At 41.5% G+C, this 21,083-nt stretch overlaps 2 protein-coding genes across 6 annotated transcripts in view; both read left to right on the top strand.

The window, feature by feature from the left end:
• The first annotated feature begins 54 nt into the window (after positions 1-54).
• Positions 55-2,718, top strand: LOC145656503 (4-hydroxyphenylpyruvate dioxygenase-like protein). Of its 2 annotated transcripts, XM_081709695.1 has the most exons (5): positions 60-796; positions 927-1,093; positions 1,331-1,482; positions 1,941-2,062; positions 2,364-2,718. In XM_081709695.1, the coding sequence occupies exons 1-5, from the start codon at positions 84-86 to the stop codon at positions 2,536-2,538; spliced, it is 1,329 nt and encodes a 442-aa protein (XP_081565821.1). In that variant the 5' UTR covers positions 60-83; the 3' UTR covers positions 2,539-2,718. The 2 variants fall into 2 exon arrangements, with proteins under 2 accessions (XP_081565822.1, XP_081565821.1); XM_081709696.1 differs by lacking the exon at positions 1,941-2,062 and having other exon boundaries at positions 55-796.
• A 4,442-nt stretch (positions 2,719-7,160) lies between these two features.
• Positions 7,161-21,083, top strand: part of LOC145656493 (protein FAM53B-like) — a 29,571-nt gene continuing 15,648 nt past the window's right edge. Inside the window, exons 1-6 of one of the 4 annotated variants that reach the window (XM_081709654.1) lie at positions 7,161-7,289; positions 7,546-7,595; positions 10,902-11,096; positions 15,442-15,672; positions 16,573-16,627; positions 18,725-19,455. In XM_081709654.1, the coding sequence (XP_081565780.1) occupies positions 15,583-15,672; positions 16,573-16,627; positions 18,725-19,455 (876 nt within the window). In that variant the 5' untranslated portion in view covers positions 7,161-7,289; positions 7,546-7,595; positions 10,902-11,096; positions 15,442-15,582. Of the gene's footprint in view, positions 7,361-7,545; positions 7,596-10,901; positions 11,097-15,441; positions 15,673-16,572; positions 16,628-18,724; positions 19,456-21,083 lie in introns of all 4 variants that reach the window. The other 3 variants (XM_081709655.1, XM_081709652.1, XM_081709653.1) reach the window with 3 other exon arrangements.

Raw genomic sequence — 21,083 nt, 5'->3', positions numbered from 1 at the left:
TACCTTATTATTTATTTTTTTAGAACCTTAATCAAAAGTTGGCGTCACGCCTAGGCACCCTCGTGTATTGTACGTCATTGAAAATGGCAGCCTACTTGAGCCGATTGCACCATATTTCACTTCACGTTTCCAACGTGAATAAACTATCTTACGACCTTGTTTCAAAATTTCAGTTTAATCTCTTCGCTGTGAGAATAACCGACAAAGCAAAGCAGCTCGCTTTCCGCAAAGGATCCGCTATATTCCTCGTTAACGAGCGACCAAATGAGCCTAAGCAGAAACTGAACGAACAGTTCTGTCCTAACATCTCTCCTTCAAATCAAGAAACCTGGAATCATATGAAACTTAGAGAATCGCGATCTGCTGACCACGATGTTAATAAATGTTTCTACGACGTGCAGGCTCCCTATTCGGTGGATAGCGCCTGTAATGTATGTTTCGAAGTTGATGATGTTGAGAGGTCATTTTCCTCTCTGCGCGATCAAGGCTGTGATATCCTGGTGCCTCCAACACAAGTACAGGACGACTGGGGGCACGTCACCTACTCCGTCGTAAAGTCCATCGTAGGAAATGTTTTCCACACGCTCATCGACAGGACTAAATATGAGGGTAACTTCTTACCCGGGTTTAACGAGTATGTAACTGTAAGCGATGAAGACGTACAAAATGCGAAGGACGAACAGTGTCCGGTGACGCATTTTGACCACATCACGTTTGCGTGCCCGAGACGCAGTGCGAACGAAGTCATGCGCTGGTATGAGAATAACTTCAGCTTCAAGAGGTTCTTCATTGGCAGGTAAGTGGGTGTGTCCCCACATATTCTGGCCAAATGCTAAATACACTGATATGTCCGCTCATTGCTCTGGGCTGACTTGCGCTACAAATGAAGATGATTTGCCGAGAACCGTTTTTGTCTCCCGGAACAGTAACGAGGACGTGGAGGAAGGATTCGTGATGAACCAGGATGGCATCGGTCTGCGTTTGACTGCTATGGAGTACTGGAAATGCAGCGAGACTGGAATCAAGCTCGCTTTCAAAGACAAAAATGAGCCACATTGCAAATTCGTCATCGCAGAATCGCTACCCGAGCAGGGTATAATATTATCGTTGAGAGAGCGTTTAGAATGCTACTCGCTTTAACGTTTTAACATGATTCTGGTGCTGAGATGCCTATAAGAAACTATGTGGTATAGGATCAGTTTACAGTAACGCTATCACTGACGGTCAGTACAGAGAATAAGTGCAAAATCCTGTTTTTTAAAGTATGCACTGCACTTTTTTTTTGTTGGGTGTGTTGTGATCCTGGTTTATTTGCTTGTCTGTGGATCAGGCAGAAACCAGGTGGATACGTTTCTAGAGCAGCACAGGGGTCCTGGGATCCAGCATGTTGCCCTGTTCACGGAGAACATTGTGTCTACGGCACACGTCATGGCAGAAGCTGGAGTCCAGTTCTTCTCGCCACCTCCAGCCTACTATACTGAGGTATGCTCCCAAATTCATACAAACAAGCCATGGGTCATATCCAATACCCAGTCCAAAATCTGCAATTTCTTCCAAATGTTTTTGTTTCTGAATGTTTGTTTTATTTGACTGTTTTTTTTTTTTAAATGATTATTATTTTATAAATTAAACCTATCTTTGTGTTGTTGATGGCCAGGTTGGGGCATCACAATTGCTGGCTTACTTCTCTCACCAGCAGGCACTATGCTGCCTAACTCATTTAGAATTTTGCTTACAACAAATCATACTAAATCATAGGTTTTGGTACTGTGAGCCTTATAGTGGAGATGCAGTTTTTTATGTTAAAAAAGTACTTTATATTAATAAAAAAATCTTTGTTAAAAAATACCAAAACTTAAATGAGCTTGTGTTCTTCATAAAATCAGTGTGTAATGTTTCAGTAATCTATATAGTAATATGTTAAGTGTAATCTTTGTCAGGTTGGGAAGCAGCAGGAGATCGAGGAGGCGGGGCATGACCCAAAAAAGCTAAAGCGGCATGGCATCCTATTGGATACAGACTTGTACATGCGCAACAAGTACAGGAGCATGCCTAGTGAGAGGTTGGCATCTAAACAGATTGTATGAAATGTTCAGAACTTCTTACATTATGTATTTGATCCAAGCTTGTTCAGACATCACTTCCTGACAGTATTGACCCAAAGCATTCACCACTGCCTGTTTGGTCTGACAGCACTTTCAAATCGTTCTATTTTTTATAGAGGTTTTGTTATCATGATGCTGATGCATGCTTTGTTGGGAAGTGTGGAAATTTCTTCACCCTGTTGTCCTGCGGTTGAATGTGAAATCACAAGGTCCAAATAGAATTTGTTATTAAGCATCATGACTTCTGGTCTTTGACAGGGTTGCCAGCAGGTACCTGCTCCAGCTGTTTACAAAACCTATTTTCTCTGAGGACACCTTCTTCCTGGAGCTGATCGAGCGGAGAGGGGCCAGTGGGTTTGGTGAGGGAAATATCCGTGCCTTGTGGAGATCTGTTCAGTTGTATATGGATTGTGATAGGCATGAACAACATTGAGTGGACTCAGAGATTCAAAACAAGCAAACAACCAGTCAATAGTCACTGCCAGTCAGATCACTGATTGGCTATTGGGATTGTCAGATATGCAACATGAATTTATACTTGCAGAATTTCCTGCTGTAAAAACACTGGCACTTAAGATGAACATTAAACATCATTTTATGGGATTCTGTTGAACTGCAATGTGTCTTTGTTTCTTGTCTTCTACTGTAATTGGAGTTGGAGTATATTAGGGTAAATGCAAAATACAGTTTAATATATGCTTGATGTAACTGTCAAATGCTGAGGTTTGGAAAACATACCTTATGTGACATTTATTTTTTGCTGACCTTTCTAACTCTGAAATGAGGGGCCTGTTAATTAGCGTAATTGTTATGAAGGGTTTGTTCATTAGCTGATGACAACTTGGGTGTGAGCAGGAAATAACTAAAATGTGCAGAGCAAAGTGTTCATGACTGAACTATAGAAATTAGCACAAGTCTAACTTGAAACTTTTAATACAGGTTGTGTGATATTTTCACCCTTTTAGCGCCCCCTACTGCAGATTGTTTGCAGTAGGATGATATACTAAGGTGTAATAAATTCTCACTTCAAACAAGAGGACACACATAATTATGCAGTTCAATACCAATCACTGGTTTAGAATCTTATATTCATGTCCTTATGAATATATTAATCTTACTTTAAATGAATATTTTTATTTTTATATTACAAATGTCCTATTGTTGGATGCCAAATGACAGTGCTGATGTTTGAACTGTTGCCTTTCATGTCATAAGCATGATTATTCATGGTGAGAACCATCAGAACCCAGACTTGAAGAGGCTAGCCCAAAATAGAAGACTGGCCATTACTACTCATTTTAAATCTCCTTTGTTCAAACACCTCATCAAGCCATCAGAAAATCTAAGATGTTTTGCAGTCTGATTTTGGGATACCAGAATCAGAATGAATAGCATCAAACATGAATGGCATTCTGACCTAGGTAAAATGAAGGAATCTAGTGGTGTTGTTGGTTATCACATTAGGAATTGCTGGGTGTGAACAGTAGGTCACTCGTAATGGCCCTTTGAACTGATTACAAATGTCATAGCCTCGCTGACTGACCAATAACTTTGAGGAATAAAATAGATCCAGTAATAGTTTATAGGTAGTTTTAATTTAAAATTTTAAAGCTATTTGGCACATCCCAGATGAACATGCATTGTGCACAGAAAGATTGTGCATAAAATAATATGGGCAGGAATAGCGAAGTTGTAAAAGAGAGTTTCAAAATAAAAGTTTAAAAAATGGTGCTATTAAAGTTGGTTAAGGTTTCTGTAGATTGATAAGTGGATTAATAATATTGATAAATGGAAAATTTGAAAGTTTTGAAAAAGGATCTGTTCAATATTACATTTTTAATTTGCATAATCTGTGGTAAAATATGGATTAATATATTTATTAATTAATATATTAATGTCTGGATTTGCTGTGTATATGTATAACAGAAAATCTAGAAGCTGACATATAGAATTTGTAACTTTTTTTTTTTTTGGAAATTAAATAAGGTTCTTTTAAAAGTTTTAAAAGTTGAATATATAGGACGCAGTTGTTATATCTTGCCACTAGGTGGGGGGTAAACAATTAATTTCGTCTAATCAATTTCCTACTTCGCAAACAGCGTCTTTCATCTCAAACAAATGTGATCAACAGATGAATCCAATTTTTATGGAAACCTGTTAACTACAAATGGCAGTTCTTCCTGAGCTGCAAAGGAATCACTCAAGCTTCCATAAAGCACTGGAATTGCTATAACACACTATGAGTCCATACTAACCCTGTTTACATTCATAACCATTTACCATGTTGACAGCTCTATTATGATGATGTATTGTACAGGTAACTGGATGTCTTTGGGCCTTACCCAAAGTTTGACCTGGCCTGACTGCTAAGTATACTGATGCAAGTATGATATAAGCCTGGCTAACAAGGCTTGGGCCTGATGGCTGTGAGATCCAATTATAGTCTCTGGACAGCTCTGATGTGTGCTATCTGAAACACCCTTATCCTATTGACATCTGGCATCCAGACTAATGATGTCACTTCCTGGCATGCTAGGCCATCTGATTGTTACTAGGTCATTGATCAAAACGGACAACTACAAATAACCAGATATATGACAACAATTACATTACACGCTTCACACTTTCCCTCCATGAAATATTAATTATTTTAAAATGCCTATATTATTTTAGATGTTGCTCATGTGACAGATTCTTTCATGGCTGTAACAATACTTTATATCAGTTGAGCTCTTCTATTGAAAAGTAGGCCGTTGTTTAATTAATCAAATTGCCTAAGAGTACTGCCTGTTCCTGTGTCTGAGTGATGACTGATAGTTTGTCTGTGAGTCCAGACTCTTGCACTGGGTTTAAAGTCAATGTGTTTTTAGATGAGCTCTGTATCCATGTCTGTGAGTATAGATTCTGCTCACAGTCTCTGAGTCTTTATTATGTGTGTGAGTTTCTGCTCTGTGTGGCCTTGAGATTCTGCTGTCTGTAAACATCTCCTGTCAGTATATGTGTGCGTGTCTGTAAGTCTCTGCTGTCTGTGAACATCTCCTGTCAGTGTATATGTGCATCTGTGAGCCTCTGTTGTCTATCAATCTGTGCATCTGTGCTCTTCCTGCTGAGTCCACATTCTCTGCCTGTCCATCCTCATGTAGACCTCTGCCTCACAGCAGATGCTCTAGCGAGATTAACATACAGTCTGTCAGGGCTGGGTCAAAGCTGAACTCACCCCACCTCTCACATACACAGCACACACAACAATGTATATACATATGCACACTAGGAGCGGCCCACTCTCAAAGCTGTTTTGAGTGACCGGTTCCTTGATTTATAGTTATTGTTTTGATTGATGGCAATCCGATTTTAGCTCAGTACGTACTGAACAAATTCACCAAGTTAAGAGAATGCATATGCTTTATACGAGCAATTAGAAAGTACATGAAAAACCCTGAACTTTTTGGTATTGATTGAACGTCAATGACCTTTTTGGATGACTAGAATCATTATAATGCCATCCAAATGCTCAGTGCTTTGTTAATTAAGCACATACTCAAGGATGCTTACATATACAGTCCACAGTACCACTTAAGACCCTGGAGTCCCGAGCCATGATATCACTCTGGGCAACTTTCAATGAAAAAGGAACTCCTTGCAATAACCTGGTTTTACTCATAGGAAGTCTAGTCAAACCTGCCATATTTGCAGTATTACACAATGATGCAAACATTCTGTAAAATAGCCAATAAGCATGAGAAGGTTCTGTTAGAGATGACCTCACAGGAAATGAATACATACTGGAATTCAATTGGGTGACTATTAAAAGTATTAAATTCACACTTCCTCCTAAGCAGCCAGTGCTGGTAATCTCTAGAGGCTGACACCAGGGCTCCATCTGCCTCAGTGCTGCACACCCAGAACGGTGTCACAGAAAAACCTGATAGGTGCGTGGCAGTAGCAGGTGATATAGAGGTGTCACACCAAGTCTCTGCTGAACGTGAGCTGCAGACCCATGTCATTGCGAGGCACCTTAAACGGATTACTGACATGATATCTGACATGTATACTAGGTGAACTGTTTAATGTCATGTGGGTGGGGAAACTGAGAAATCCACATTCCTCTTCATGGTGGGCACTTTAATGGTACTGCCTGGTGCTGGGTGGCACTGCCATCAAAATCATGCTAGTAAGAACTTTCTTGTCAAGTCTGTGTCTAATCCACATATGCATTGCTTAATAGAACTCTAATAGAAAATAGCAGTATATAGACAAGCCACTTAAACTTAATTATCCGGAACAGTATTGCTCTTGAAACACATACAAAATTTATGCTATTCCTGCACTTTGACAGTGTTTGCTCAGTAGGCACAAGAACATTATTACAAAGTTTGTTTTCAGAAAGTGCAGGCAAGACCAAATTTTATATATCTGACCAGACACTTTCATGTTATTTTTGTCAACGATTCAACGTCCTTTTAAGCTTGGTCTGATTTTACTGGTCCTCTAGAAGGAACGTTTAAGTGAGATACAAGACAACGAAATCACTGTGTGAAGACATAGGCTAGTTGGGTTAATGCCTAGGACAGTTCTCCACAAAACGCACAAACTGGTATACATGTTATCCACATGCTCTTTCAAATCCTTTCTTGTATCAGCCTACACTTACACACTGAATATCTTTTACTGAAAGCCTGTAGGACGAAACTGAATCTTACCAACTCGAAAATAATTTAATAATTAAAGACTAACGTTCACAACTGCCTCCAACTCTAATTTGTGTTCGATTTTTTTTTGTCCGGTAGCCATACCACTTCTAGAATGGAACTTGTTAGTTAAATGACTTTGTTTGTAAAGTATGTATAAAAAATTCAATAAATTGTTTACCTAATTTTATATACATTATTCATTATTCAATTATATTACTATGTAATCTCTTTTTAGTTTTGATATTTAATATATTTTGTCAATTTAATTTCTTCACAAACTCTTTCTCCCCCTCCCCCCCATTGGCTTGGAAAATGGTTTGGCCGAGCGTGAAGCGACCGGTGCGTAATAGCGCGTTGAGTCGCGTTCGGCGCTCACTACATAGAGAAGACCATCCCCGTGTGCCGCAGCCAACACGGGGGGGCCGGAGTCATGCACCAGTGAAAAAGCGGAGCACAGTCGCGTTTTTACGAGGACTGAAGATGCATTGACAAAGTTAGTTTACAAACATATTTACTTCTGATTTAGTCAGCTATTCATTCAGCTTGAAAAGTTGTTTGGTTCTCGTGAGTAACTTACTTCCAATTACGACACATGCAACTTGTTGATTACCAGACTAAGTTATTCCATATTCACATATTCATAGTCAGCCACCACAATGTTTGTTCCAACAAGTAAATATGAAATGGTTGTGCATCGTGCCAGTGTCTGTGTGCTGTAGCTCATAACTTTGTTACTCTTTTTATCACAGAGTATCTTTATTTAGCAGTAGCATCTGGCTAAGGAAACGGCTATGAGCTGGTAAGCTAGCGAAGTTAGCTATTGTTTGTTCAGGCATGTTTAGGAGCTTATAAAGCCACCTGTCTGTACAGTAACAAAGGTTCATGACTTAGAACAAAGTATACTTAAAATACTTTTGATGCTTATTACTTTAAATATTGGTGTTAAATGTTATTAGCAGTTTAGTATAACAGCTAGTAGGTTGTTATTTGCTACAAATTACTGAACAAGAGGACTTACATACTTGCTATTAACCAAATTAACCATTCGTTTTATTTACTACAGACATGTTAGCCTAGACGTTTTTGTAGTTCTTATTCAATTTTAAGAAGGATGAAGTTTTGGTAGAAGTTTAGGTTAATATGTTTGCCATGGAGGAACAATGCATCAAGAATGCAGAGCATGCTAGGCACCACGTTTCTAAAGAGATGTTCTGGCTACATAACGTCCGACATCAGCTACGCACATTAATCGTTGGTGGACTGGAGATGAGTGAGGAATCTTATAAGCCGTTAGAGGGCAGTTATAACGACTACACGAACATGCCATGGGTGCTGGGCATGCCATGCATACATAGCAATGGAGTCTTTCAGCTTTTTCAAATTCTACAACAGCCTCCCCCTCCACTCTTTGGCCCGGAAAGCATGGACCTCAATTGCAAATTTGTAAATAAATTAACTTTCACATTTGACATCATATTCCAGAGTTTGGAATATTTAGTTATTTAGTTATTAAATGGTTATTACAATAGACTTTTTATTGCATATACCGTTGCTTTGTTTTTGGTATTTTTAGCTATATCTTACTGTGTTGACTTTGCAAAGCATGGTCTCATGTACTTTTCAGACACATGCTAAACTCCTACACAGTGAACAAAATGTACACTTGTTTCATTCTAACTCTCAGCATATTTGTACAGATAGCAATGGGTTATTACAAAGTAAGTGATCAAAGTAATATCTCCCTTTTTGATACGAGACATATTAGTCATCTTCCTTAGCATGTTTTTGAATCAAAGGATACACAGTATTATGAAGTTCCTCCATGTCCTATGAGTAGAAGTCTTAAGTGCTCTAGCATGTTACTACACAAATGGCTGATTGGCTGTTATGCTGCTTAGTGCTGGTGAGGAGGGTGTGAACTTCCATTTTTGTTTTTAAGGTCCTACTGAGTCATGAATGGCAAATGCCATAGAAACCATTTGAACCTTCTTCTTCTTTATAAGCCATCATTTGTTATTTATTGTTTGGTTGAGTTAAGGATACATATGCAAAATCTTTGGGTAGAGGTTTGTGTAGGTCTAAACCAGGTGGTTCCTTTTGTGGCTTTTTGAAAGACAGCTGTTCTAAACTTACTTCATATTGAAATCACTCAATCAAATGGGAAGAGTTTGTTTCTGTTTGAGTTTCTCATTGGCGCTGACTGAATATGCTGTCAGACTTTTGCTGTCTTAAGCAATCATATTCTGCTGTGTTGGTCTACATTTTCGGTGTCTCAGACTTACTTTTACTTCCAAAATGCTGGTAAGGAGGTAGTAGGTAAGGGTGGCATCAAAAGCTTTGCCTGTTCTGGCCAAAATACTTTTGAGTAAAATTAGCAGAATTCATGCTGTTCTATAACCCTGCTTTTGACTTGGTATTGTTTTGTTATTATTTTTGCTCTTGAGGGTATTTCACCAAATATTATCCTGGTTCAAAACCTTGGTCATTCTTGTTGGAGTGTACATTTTCTGCAAAGCTCATTGACTTCCTTCCTTTTGCTAGGGCATTTTGTAGAAATAGTTTGAGGGAGTGTTTGTGGTGGTTGGGCGTAACTGGTAAAAGGCCTAATTTCTTAAAAGGTAGGAGCCAGAAGAGAGAGAGCACCCAGAACAGGTTTGCCATCAGGTAACTGCTTTTTTTGAAATATAAGATAATAAAATTTTCCCTATTGTCACAAAGATGGGCGACCTCAACATGGTCGTTAAGAAATTATTTTTCACAATCAATGTTTACCCCTCCTCGCATCAGTGATTTTACTTTTGGATTTTCTTCTCTACAGAAAAGTTATTTTGAGTATTGTATGTTTGCAAACTGCTTTAGATTTAGATTGGATCTATTTTAAAGTTTGGATCAGGTTTGGATATTCTAAATCCGTTTGATAGTGTCTGACTGCAAAATTCAAGTTCCTTATTCAGTATCCACGTCACAGTGAGTAAACTTAGCCTGGGACAGGTCCTAGCCATTTCAAACTGTAGCGTTTCATTCTTTAAAAAAATAAAACATCCAGCTGATCTTAGATCAGTGCTCTTAGCAAGAGACATCTTGGCTGCCTCCCCTATCTTTAACACACACATTCTGCATTTTTATGATGTGAAAAAACATACAAAGTAAGCTATCAGGAATTCATATATGGATGGGCATGATCTTATTATGAAACAGATATACTGTAAGGGCCTTTGTACTTTGGATGTTCTTGGTGACCCTGTGCTACTACATATGTTTAATTGTTTTATAGAGGTCATTTGCCATTAACTAGGTCACTTAATCTGGTTTCTTCTACCCCACCCTGCGGTGAATGGAAGTTCCCATATTCAGTTACATGGTCAGCGAAGATTTTATTACCTCATTGCTGTGAGTTTAATCATCCACATCAACACGAGGAGAGACTTCTGCATTTTATGCACATTTGGAAGCTGAATGTTGCCACTGGTTTCAGAAGTATGAACATGCAGAAAAGGAAGTGCCATTTACTGTGTTCACAAATCTGCTCTCATCAATCTCATTAAAAAAATTAGAAGGCCCCAAGAGTATGGAAATAAGCCTATAAAAGACATAATGCACATGACATGTATTGGTAGTACACATCCTGCAAATATAAGGTATTACCAATTCAGTCTTTCCATACTTATTTAAAACAGTATTAAGATAAATCTAGGGATTAAAAGTCCCAATTGTTTAATGAATTTGCCTCTTTGGTTTTACAGAGTGAATATAACCCTAGACAGGTGACACTTGCTAAGCCTTTGATGCTTTTGTTTTAAATTCACAGTATGTTTGGGTTTACAAGGCATGTCTGACATTACCCAGCATGCAGTTGAAACTCTGAACATTTATTGTTTTAATTCTGTTAATGACTGATGAAACTGACTGGTAGTAACCCTGCTGACACTATGGTGGTTTGGTTTGCCAGTTTTATACTTAGCATAAAAATGTTTACTATAAAGTATTCTTTACATTTCAATGTTGATGGAAAAAAATCGTATTGCATCATTGTCTCTCTCTGCTTCTCTTTCTATCTCTCTCTCTCTGATGATCTCTCTCTCTGTCTCTTTTTATCTTTCTGAAGATCTCTCCTCTTCATGCAGATGCTTCTTATTTCCTAGTAACGATTTAACAGCCCAAGCTGTGTTAGCACTGGTAGTTTCCAGATGGATCTATACTATACAAGAAAGGACTATGGTACACACACTGAAGAGGGTTTTTCTTACACCACCGTGTTTGCAATGGGCTCTAGACACAAATGCATTTTCTCCAGGCACAGGTATGTGGTATGCCAGATTGGGGTATTGCATTAAATGGCATGTCCTCTCCAAAGAAAAGGGAGTCTCTGTCACTCCTTCATTTAAGCTGCACAGACCTGCAGGGCTTTTGTGTTTATGGAAAGTGGTTGGGGCAGCTGTGTGCTTATGAACCTGTGGCTGAGTGCCTCGTTCCCCTCCATGTTTCTCGCTTCTTTGCCCCGGGTATTGTGCAAGCTGAACCAAATCAGTTTGGCACATGTGCCGCTGGCTGCATTCACACACAGCCACGCTCAGCAGACTGACGTGAACACATGCATGCTTGTTGCCAGTTTGGCACACTTCTTTGTCAATGAGCATGTAAAGTTTTCTTTAAAAAAAAAAGAAAGGTTTCTTGGGCTGATGCCTTTGTGGATATTCCATTGGATTTAAGGATTCATTTCACACATTTTGAAATGTCATGATCACAGCTGATCTCCTACAGGCACCATTTCCCCATGGTGCAGAGTTTTTGGTTTGGCTTGAGCCAGGCTGGGAATGTGCAACTTTGAGAGCACAGCTATGACTAACTGATTGGCTGCATCCTCAAGGGCACTGAAACCCTGGCCCTGAACAACTAAACTCACCCATTGAGTTGAATGAGACACCACAAGCCCCCTTTACTTTTTTTTTTTGGGGGGGGGGGGGGGGGGGCTAAAAAGTTTTTTTGATGGATTTCTGGTTGATGTGAGACACAAGTTGTGTGATTATGATGAGTAATGCTACATGATACACCATTATGACTTTTATTTTATTATGTATTAAATTTCAACATATTATTTGCCTTAATTCTCACCACACCTACAGTCATGCTCCATTAGTCACCTTTAACTCTCAGCACAGATGCAGTATCGCTATCTCCTCATGCAATCTGCTCATCTGACCTTGGGCGAAAAAACTGCTGAGACAGTGACAAAACAGACTATCAACTATATTCCTCTATCTTTCCAAATGCAGTGTCACTTTCTGAACCTAATTATTCCCCTCATCCTATAGCTCAAGCAAATTGCATGAAAAAGAAAACAACAAACACACTTAGCCTGTGAAACTGAACCATTTAGGAATGTGAAACGGGTCTTGCGTGAGTGATGTCACTGAGATGCGTCATGGCCTGGGGTGAGGCTTTTACAGAAGGTGGACTGAATGATGGGGTTCCTTTCATCGACTGTGGTGTTGTCCCAGGGCTGCGCTGGCCTGCCTGCTGCTGCTGGGTCTGGGTGCTGGACAGCCACTGAGCAACCTTTTGATTACTACTCCAGCACCTTAACTGCTGAATGACCCCTGCCCCACAGGGATTGAACTCTGAGAACTAAGGTTGGATCTGGTCTGGGATTTAGTTTTCAATGTATCTTTTTCCTTAATGTGTGTAACTAATACTTGGTTATACAATTTTTTTGCTGTATTTATCAGGCACATCAGTAAAAGTACTTTTATTGCACATAAGTTACATCAGGGTAAATTGAAAGTAATTACCTTGCACTGCTGGCAAAGAGAGTGTTCATGAGCTCTCAGGTGAACTGCATGCCTGCAAGTTAGAAAGGACTGAACATGTTTTCTTATTGTAGCTGTGACATTGGCAGAAATTAACCCATGAAAACCCCACTCCAAAGTTATAGCAGCTGTAGGTGCATACTGTCATTTCTGAGAGCATTTCAGTGCTTTGCTGCTGGCCTGGGGCACGTCACATGCCAGGCTGTGCAAACATCACCTCGCAGCTTTTGGGCTCAGCTGCGGTGGGGCCTTTTTCCCTTTGGCTTTACTTTCAGAGGTGCTAATTTTCAGGTTTACGTAAGGGATGAGTGTTGTCCAAAAATAACATGTTTGAAGGAATCAGGCCTATGGAGGAAACGTTTGGCCTCAAATGGCACTTCCACTGAGCTGTCATTTGTCACCACGGCTGTTGGTGCAATGTTTCTTGGGAGTGGTCCAGTGGCTCTCTCCAGCAATGCAAATGCCCTCGATGGGCCCAATCCTCACTGCTGTCCTCCAGCTGATAATGAAGCTGAGTTCACCGCTGAGAGACTGGAGATAACATGGAGTGCACTTGTAAGGGAAGCCAGCTGCTGAGTGACTGGCTACAGTTTTATCTACATTTATTTCCTTATTCCTGGTGCAGTTTGGGCTTGAGCATATTGGTCTGTGGGCATGGCATTATGGAAAGCCTGCCACCTCATTTGCTCCCCCTGGCATGAGCCCTTTTCCTGCACCAGGCTTGCTTTTCCCATGACAGCACTTTGGGCTCTTCCCTGCAAGGTGCCAGAAATGGCTTTTTTTGGGATTCCCTGGAACAATTGTAAAAAGGCGGTGTCCCTCTAGAACAAGCAGAATGTGGCTTGGGCTTTGTGTTTGTCGGAGCCTGTGGATTTCCACCCATGTCGTCCTGCGTATTGGGACAGCTTAGTGATGGTGCGTGACTTTCAGGTGTGCTTGCTCACAAAACAAAAGAGGAACACAAACGATTGGCTGGAGGCAAACCACCTGCTGCTCAGAGCTATTACTTTGAATCTCCGTATGGAAAACAGCATTGTCAGGATATGCATGGCCAATGAGAAAGGAAAATCTGCTCCCTGCTGCACCCTTTGAACAGACAGTCTCTCTATAGCCTGTAATGAGGAGCTGTCTTTGTCAGTGGTCCCCAATTTGCTGAAAAAAGAGCTCTGTAACTGAGAAGACTTTGTCACACCGATCAGTACCACACCTTATTTAGCTAATTCAGGTCCTAGCTGTTTCTTATTGCATATTATTCTTTGCTGTTTCTTATTGCTTCTCAGGAATTACTCGTAAATGTAACACATACATTTGAACTTAAAATATCAGTGATGTAGTTGTAGCAAAATGAAACATACAAAAATAAATACATTGTGTAGTAGGGTATGTGTGTAGTGTTATTGTGGGTCTTTATTACGTTAATTTAAACACCTGTGGTGTTTTCTTTCTGGGCCTTCTCTGTGCTGTTTGAAGGCCACAGTTCACAGAGTGAGGCCAGTGAAGGCCACGGTTCACAGAATGGTCCCTGTTTTGGTTTGGTTCAGTGGTCATCACTAGATTTGGAATGTTCTGGTGCACCATGACTAGAGAGGAAATGTGATGGCTGCTGGACATTAAAAAAGACATCACTTTTTGATCAGAGCAAAGGGTCTAAACCAAGTCCTTCTGGTCATGTGCATGTGATATCAGCAGCATCCCTACCTTGGTAGATGTAAGTGAATCTGAGTGCTTCTCTCCATGAAAGTTTTCCCTTCCACCATGTGTAAAGCTTGCTGAAGCTGTTTCAAATGGGGCAAATACTGCGCTGGCTGTTGACACTGTGAACGTTGATATCCAGTCATCTCTGTTCTATTTGAGAGCTTTTACTGGACTCATAGGGCATGTTTAGAGACAAATATATTAGCAATTGTTATCCTAAGATGTAGGCTCAGTAAGAACCTATGTTCTTTTGCTGGTCTTTACTCACCACTGCTGTGTACTTTTTCAGTGGGCTGTGGATTTAAATAGACAAAATTTTGTTGTTTGAACCCAAAACCAAAAAGCCAATCACACACACACACAAACACACACACACACACACACACACACACACACACACACACACACACACACACAAATACAGGGCCAACATGGGGATAGAAATATAATCAGAAAGGCAGCTGACATTTCTGGAAATAGCCAAGTGAAATAAGCGATTGTTAGAGAGTTAAATGTACATATGGCTCCAATCGGCTGGTTTAAGGTACAAGGCGAGCCACTTTAAGCTAAGGAAAGGCTGAGTGTTTTGATAACCACAGGGTCACTCCTATTCTCAGTTTGTCTTCTGCAGCAGATTACACTACTTTGCCTTAACGTCTACATGTCAGCTTGTAGGCCTCATTGATCTAAGGCTGGGTTCCGTCAGAAAACACAGTCTTACCAGACTACAAGCTTTCCTGTCCTATTCAGGGGTTTTAGGTTTGGTTTTGACATCTTCAGGTAGTATGTCCATTATGATCATGGTTGGTATTCATATATGTGAGAGGAGATATTTTTACTTAGTAACATGCACCGAGCAGCCAAGTCTGGCATTCTTTGCCAATTAATAGATGACAGGCTGAAGGACTGAATCATGTTCAAGATGTGCACTTATTTGTCATGTCATACATTTCAACAGAGCCAATTACAAATGATCCCAAAGCATTTAATTTGATTTGGTTATTTATTTTTTTAAGAAGTTGCTCTTAATAGGAAACTACAGGCTTGGTTGCATTTAGATGCAGTTTCTGACTACACCCTGTAATGCTGTTTAAGGTGGTGTGGGTTTGCGAATGCTAATCCGTCTCTCCATTGTGTCTGCAGGGTCAAGAAGGGCAATCGAGCAACATTCCAGAAGTAACAGGGGGCCTAGCTGTGGAGGGACGTGTAATCAGATCAGCTTGTGCTGTGCCTGAAGATGAACCCTCCTAGACCTCCCATGTACTCGAATGGGTTGTGGCAAAGATGTGTGTTGCCATGGTGATTATTCACACTAAAACACTGGAAAAGAAGGGTGTTGATGATGTAACCTCCAAAGAGTCAACCTTGGAGCTGGTAAGACTGTGTGGGGTGGGGGGTGGGGGGCGGGGGCAGTAATTGCTTAACTGCTTAAATCATGATTGATTATTTATGCAATGAGCCAGTGCCACATCTGACAGCTTCCCCATGTTGTGGGTTGTCATGGAATCCAACTTACTGTCAGTACTAGCTAGCTCTATGAATAAGGTACATTTCCCAGAATTAGTAGAAGTGATAACAAATAATTGCTTTCAAGTTTACAGAATAAAGCTAATGGAGTTTCTATACATTCAGCTAGCTGGAAAACCACGGACATTATTGTTCCATGTTGGAGGAAGTGTTTTGAAAATCCTTTACATTATGTCCTCATCATCACGCATTTGGCACAAGGCATGTATTTGTAGTGATCTGGTGTGACTTTGCTGAAAACGTTGAAAATGTTAACATCTGGGTATGTCTTTACTGGTTCACTTTTGTTAGTCAGGGTAGGCAGGGCTAATCCAACTCATTTGTCTACTTAAAAATCTGCATTTTGAACATGTAGAATAAGATATCACCCCCAGTAATGCAAGTTAAGCCTTTCTGCTTTGCACTAAATGAGCTGAAGTCCTCCCAGAAACCCCAGTGCAACTTGGGCCAAGGTGCATCTCTTCGTCCAAAGACTACAACTCGACCCCAAGACACAGCAAGCATCCCTGCTAGCTGGCGTCAGCTTCCACTGCACCAGTTTACACAGGCTGACATATGACTGTGGTTTACATGACCCCGTCTTCGTTGGCTATGTGCTTGTCAGAACATGGGGGGTGGGCGGGAGGCTGGGTTTCCTGTCTCATTGTACAGAGAATTAGGGTTGGTTTGCTGCTGCTTGTTGCTTCTAGCCGGGTACACTGTCCCATATACTGATGCATCTTATTGCATGGTTGTGTGTTTTTACAGCATAAACCATCAGCCATGAGCCAGGGAACAGCTCTCTTCTCCTGTGGAATCATGGGTAAGTGTGGATCTTTTTTTTGTGTGTGTGTGTGTTTTTCTTCCCCCCCCCCACTCTTTAGGAACTCTCTTTAGGGTACATGTACCTTCTCTCGAGCTCTGCTGTTTGCCTTTTCTGCCTACTAACTCTGTGCTGCTCACTCAGTGCTACTCACTCTGTGTTGTGTGCATCTTTGCCCAGCACCCATTATAGTGAACATTTGGCAGCTTATGCTGCTGAGCCCGTCAGATGGGGGTCAGTGGAGTGGTCTGATGAACATGTTCTCAAATCTTTTAACCCTAAAAGAGTGTAACAGAAGGGGACTGTGCTATTCACCTCCCTGAACACCTGGCCTGCTCCCATCCAGATCAGACACCGAATGCTGCTTTACTTAGGCGCTGGGAGATCACAGGCGCTCCATTTCTAACACATGCGCCTGAGGTTGAAACCTACTTTAGTGCAACATATGTGGAAGTTGTTGGCTTAGTTTTGTTAGCCTATCTACTACTGCATACAGGGCCTCCCAGGCCCCTGGCTAGTTTTTTTTCTACATTTGGTGAAAAATATCTCCAAAATATCCCATAATAAATGCAGAGGTAGGACAATAATAGCTCTACTCTTTGGATTGAATAAACAAATACATGCTTGTGTCCCAAAATTGAATAAATGGGGTTTTGTGCTAGCATTAGCCTGGCACAGGATTACCAGTGCTGGCAAATAACACGATGCCCACAATAGCATGTGCTGGTGAGGGTGTCTTTTGTTTGCCCCCCTTCCCTGTGACAGGGGCATTGTTGTTGACTTCTGAAAAATCCCCTCGCCACGTTTCCAGAGTCATGTAGCTGTTGCAACTGAGGTCAAGTGCCCACTATTCTCGCTCCGCTTTAGATGCAGGCACTCCTCCAGGAAACAGCAGCCAAGTCAAGGCTAGAGTGAGAGGAGCCACAGATGGGCCATTCCACCTGACGCTCACTCACTCTGGTGAGGGTGCAGGGAGGCGCGATGAGGAATTTCCTTGTCTTCGTTAAGCCCGGAACGATCTGGTGTCTTTTAAATCAACAGCCCCCAGTTTCTTGTCGCTGAACCCTGATCTAGATAACAAGGTGTCTGTCCTCTGAAAGTCATTGCAGTATAAAAAGCAGATGTTTTTTTTGGGGGTGGGGGGTGGGGGGTGGGACTGGGAAGAGTCAGACCTGGGGTCAGGAGAGTGTTTGTTCTTCACTCTCCTCATGGTGGATATCCATTTTCCAGGTGCAAGAGATACTGCAACATAAATGCTCCTAATGTGTTAAGGAAAAAAACAAAACATGTATGCAGTACTACAGTGGAATTCTACACTGTTGTGGCTAGAGCTCATGTGCTCAGCTGATGATGTGTGTGTGCCATGATACAGCTCTTGCTACCCCCACCCCCTGGTCCTGGCAACCAGCCTCCAGTCAAGCACTGCAATTCCTGGCAGGCCTAGTTTTCACTCTCAGAGGCTGCCTGGAATGGCTGGCTAGAGGCTCTTCTTCTTTCACCCTAGACTCTCTCTCTTGTTTTGCCGCACTGATCTCAAGCCTTCTTGAAAGAGTGCTATAACACTACAGAACGGAAGACCTAGTGTGTTACCCTGGGTACCAACATTCCAGCATTCTAAGAGGAAAGAAAAATGTGTCAGTGTGCTAGTAAACCGTATGTTATATTAGTTTTTGCCTGGTAAGAAAGGGAGAGTGCTAGTTTTACTTGCAGCCATTAGTGGAAGTTAAATCTGATAGCTCAGAAGATAATTTAGCTCTGAGCTTGGGTTCAGACATGAAGATCTTATTATTTCAGGGTGTATTGTCTTGCAATAAATATCGGTAATGCATTTTGGATAATTATCAGTTATTGTGGAGGTAAATTGTAAATGTTGGCACAGAAGCAAAATGTGTTCGCTGTTCAACATGCATTCAAACAAAGTGAAACGCCATTCCATGCCCAAGCACGAGTGTTGATAATTGCAACACAAGCCAGGGCAAATATCTGTACATGCGCTGACTCCCAGGTGGCTAAAGCAAACATTGTACACAGTGCTCCAGCGTTCCTCCAGCCTTCCTCGCCCTGGCTCTGACTCACTCCATATTGTCTCTATTTCAGAGACGAGCCGTTGGTCGGACGTAGGCCGTGGCTGTGTGGTCCGCCCGCGGCCAGTTGGCACCAGCTTGGAGAGCCTGTGGGACGCGCTGCCCGGGGCGGGAGCAGCGGGCACCCTCAGCGGCCTGCTGCGGGACCTGAGCCTGAGCGAGACGCCCTCTGCAGGTGGTGCAGCACCACCCAGCAAACGGCAATGCCGCTCGCTCTCCTGCTCGGAAGAGCTGGCCGGCTGCCGATCTCCATGGCGACCACAGGGCTCGCGGGTGTGGACAACTGTGGAGAAGAGGCGGTGTCACAGTGGGGGCAGTGTGCAGCGTGGGGGAGCCTCCATCTTGTCAACATCTACCCTTGCACAGGGCAGTTTCTGCGGCATGCAGCGGAGCTCCAGCTTTAGCTTCCCCACCCGCGCTGACCTGATGGAGCTGCCAGCGTTTGCCCAGCACCAACCCTTCACCTCCTTCACTGCTGTGGTGTCCAGCTCGAGCTCCGACCCGCCCTGCCCTCTCTCCCTCTCACAGGAACAGATCAGTGCCCCTGATCCTGGTGGACGGTCCGAGACCAGTTCCCCTGACTCCACTCCAGAGCTGGACCGCAGGTCGGCAGGGCAGGGAGGCCTGGCTCGCAGCCGCTCCCAACCCTGTGTCCTCAACGACAAGAAGATTGGCATGAAGCGCCGCAGGCCTGCTGACACCCACAAACAGAGGCCCTCTCTCGACCTGGCCAAGATGACCCAGGTAGGTTGTAACTGTAAAAGAAAGCTGATATAAATGCAGTGTTTTAAAATCCAGTCCTCAAGGTGCATCAGGAAGTGTATAGTTTTTCTCTGTCCCAGCTCCCAACAGACCTGCACCAAGCCATGTAGAACATTTGAATAACTGATATGAATATGCTGGGAGCAAAAATGTGGATGCCTTTAGGACTGAGTTGAGAAGTACTATAGTAGTGACAGGAATGAGGTATGTATTATGCAACACGGGTTTGGCACAGTGGGTATGTTAATATTGTCTTTATTATTATTTTTAAAATTGTTATTCTCATAAATCAGTTTGATGGATGCAGCTGTCAAACTGATGAGCGGTATTAGAGGTGGTTTATATGTTAAGCCATAAGTATCCATTGACATTCTCATTGCTCTGCTTCTGCCTTCAAATCAGGAGATTGAAGTTTGTTTTTTTGTCTGCAGCGTGCTGTAAGTCCACTTCAGTTTAACAGACTTAACAAACATCGATTAGAAGTATTAAACACATCATCTCTGTTTAATGGGCGAAGTGTGGTGTACATCATACATGATAATTTCACCTCCTCACTCATTTTGAATCATTTGTTCATGTACATGCTCCATTGCAGTTAATAATCAGTTAACTCTCCAGTTAATAATACCTTTATTTTGACCTTTTTTAACTGATTACAAACTAAAAAAGTGCAATATAACTATTGCCAAATTAGATAATGTCTTGTGCCAAATAATGTCATGTGCATTAAAGAAACAAAACAGTCCATTGTGGAAATGACACCATATTTGAACGAACAGATTGAAAATTGGGTGAGGTTATGTCATTTAATATGAAAGTCAATCTTGCTGACATTAGAAGTATTGAGGAAAACAGGTGAATACAGCTGAAGCTATTTGTAGTCTTTGCAAAACAAAAAAAAGAAATGCCCTTGACGCTGACATTGAATCTCCACTCTCATAACAAGTGCATCCACACATGCCGTCAACACAGATATCTGTGCACAGATGTGTGCAGTTAGCATGGCAAGGCACATTGTCACTCTATTACTACATGCTCTAGAGAAACCAGACAAATTAAACATACTTCTTTTTTCTTTGAGAAATCTGTGGTAGATTAACGTAAAATTGTTTTGATAAAGACCATTTGTTTTTTCTTTTGTTCGTTTAACCATTCATTGATTCAGTGAATAACATTTTAATCTCATTGCATAACAAAGTTGAATGGACCATATTTAGAGTTTTTCTTGTGTTAATGGACAATATTTTGAGTCCTACTTGTGTTAATAGCATAGGAAGGTTAAAATTCACTGTAGCCTATTGGCCTGTCTTTTTTTTTGTCAATGGAACTCTTAAAACTAAGAAGTTATTACAAGAGGCATGTAATGTGGTCATGGTTACAGTGGTGCAAGAAGCATTTTTTCGGCTTTGGATTTCCATGTAAAACACTACATGCTCAGCATTTGACCTCCCATCACACCACGTGGGCGATTTGTCATGTGTCAGACATTGGCATCAGGTCACATGTGGTTCATCGTCTACATCCAATTATATTGGCTATCGCCCAGGCCTACTGTCCATACTTGATGGGTTGATAACTCGGGATGAGTCTCTGCACCACTGAACTAAAGC

Source organism: Electrophorus electricus, unplaced genomic scaffold (genome assembly GCF_041902795.1).
Source record: "Electrophorus electricus isolate QZ-2024a unplaced genomic scaffold, ASM4190279v1 Scaffold70, whole genome shotgun sequence".
Taxonomy (NCBI): domain Eukaryota; kingdom Metazoa; phylum Chordata; class Actinopteri; order Gymnotiformes; family Gymnotidae; genus Electrophorus; species Electrophorus electricus.
The sequence above is the reverse complement of the archived record's forward strand: the minus strand, read 5'-3'. Positions and strand labels throughout refer to the sequence as shown.

What these genes read in the sequence shown, in the direction of transcription:
- LOC145656503 (XM_081709695.1), top strand. Translation starts at nt 84, where the DNA reads ATGGCAGCCTACTTGAGCCGATTGCACCATATTTCACTTCACGTTTCC. An exon ending in AAGAGGTTCTTCATTGGCAG is followed by an intron (nt 797 to 926) that starts GTAAGTGGGTGT and finishes CTCCCGGAACAG; the next exon opens with TAACGAGGACGTGGAGGAAG. An exon ending in AGGAGCATGCCTAGTGAGAG is followed by an intron (nt 2,063 to 2,363) that starts GTTGGCATCTAA and finishes GGTCTTTGACAG; the next exon opens with GGTTGCCAGCAGGTACCTGC.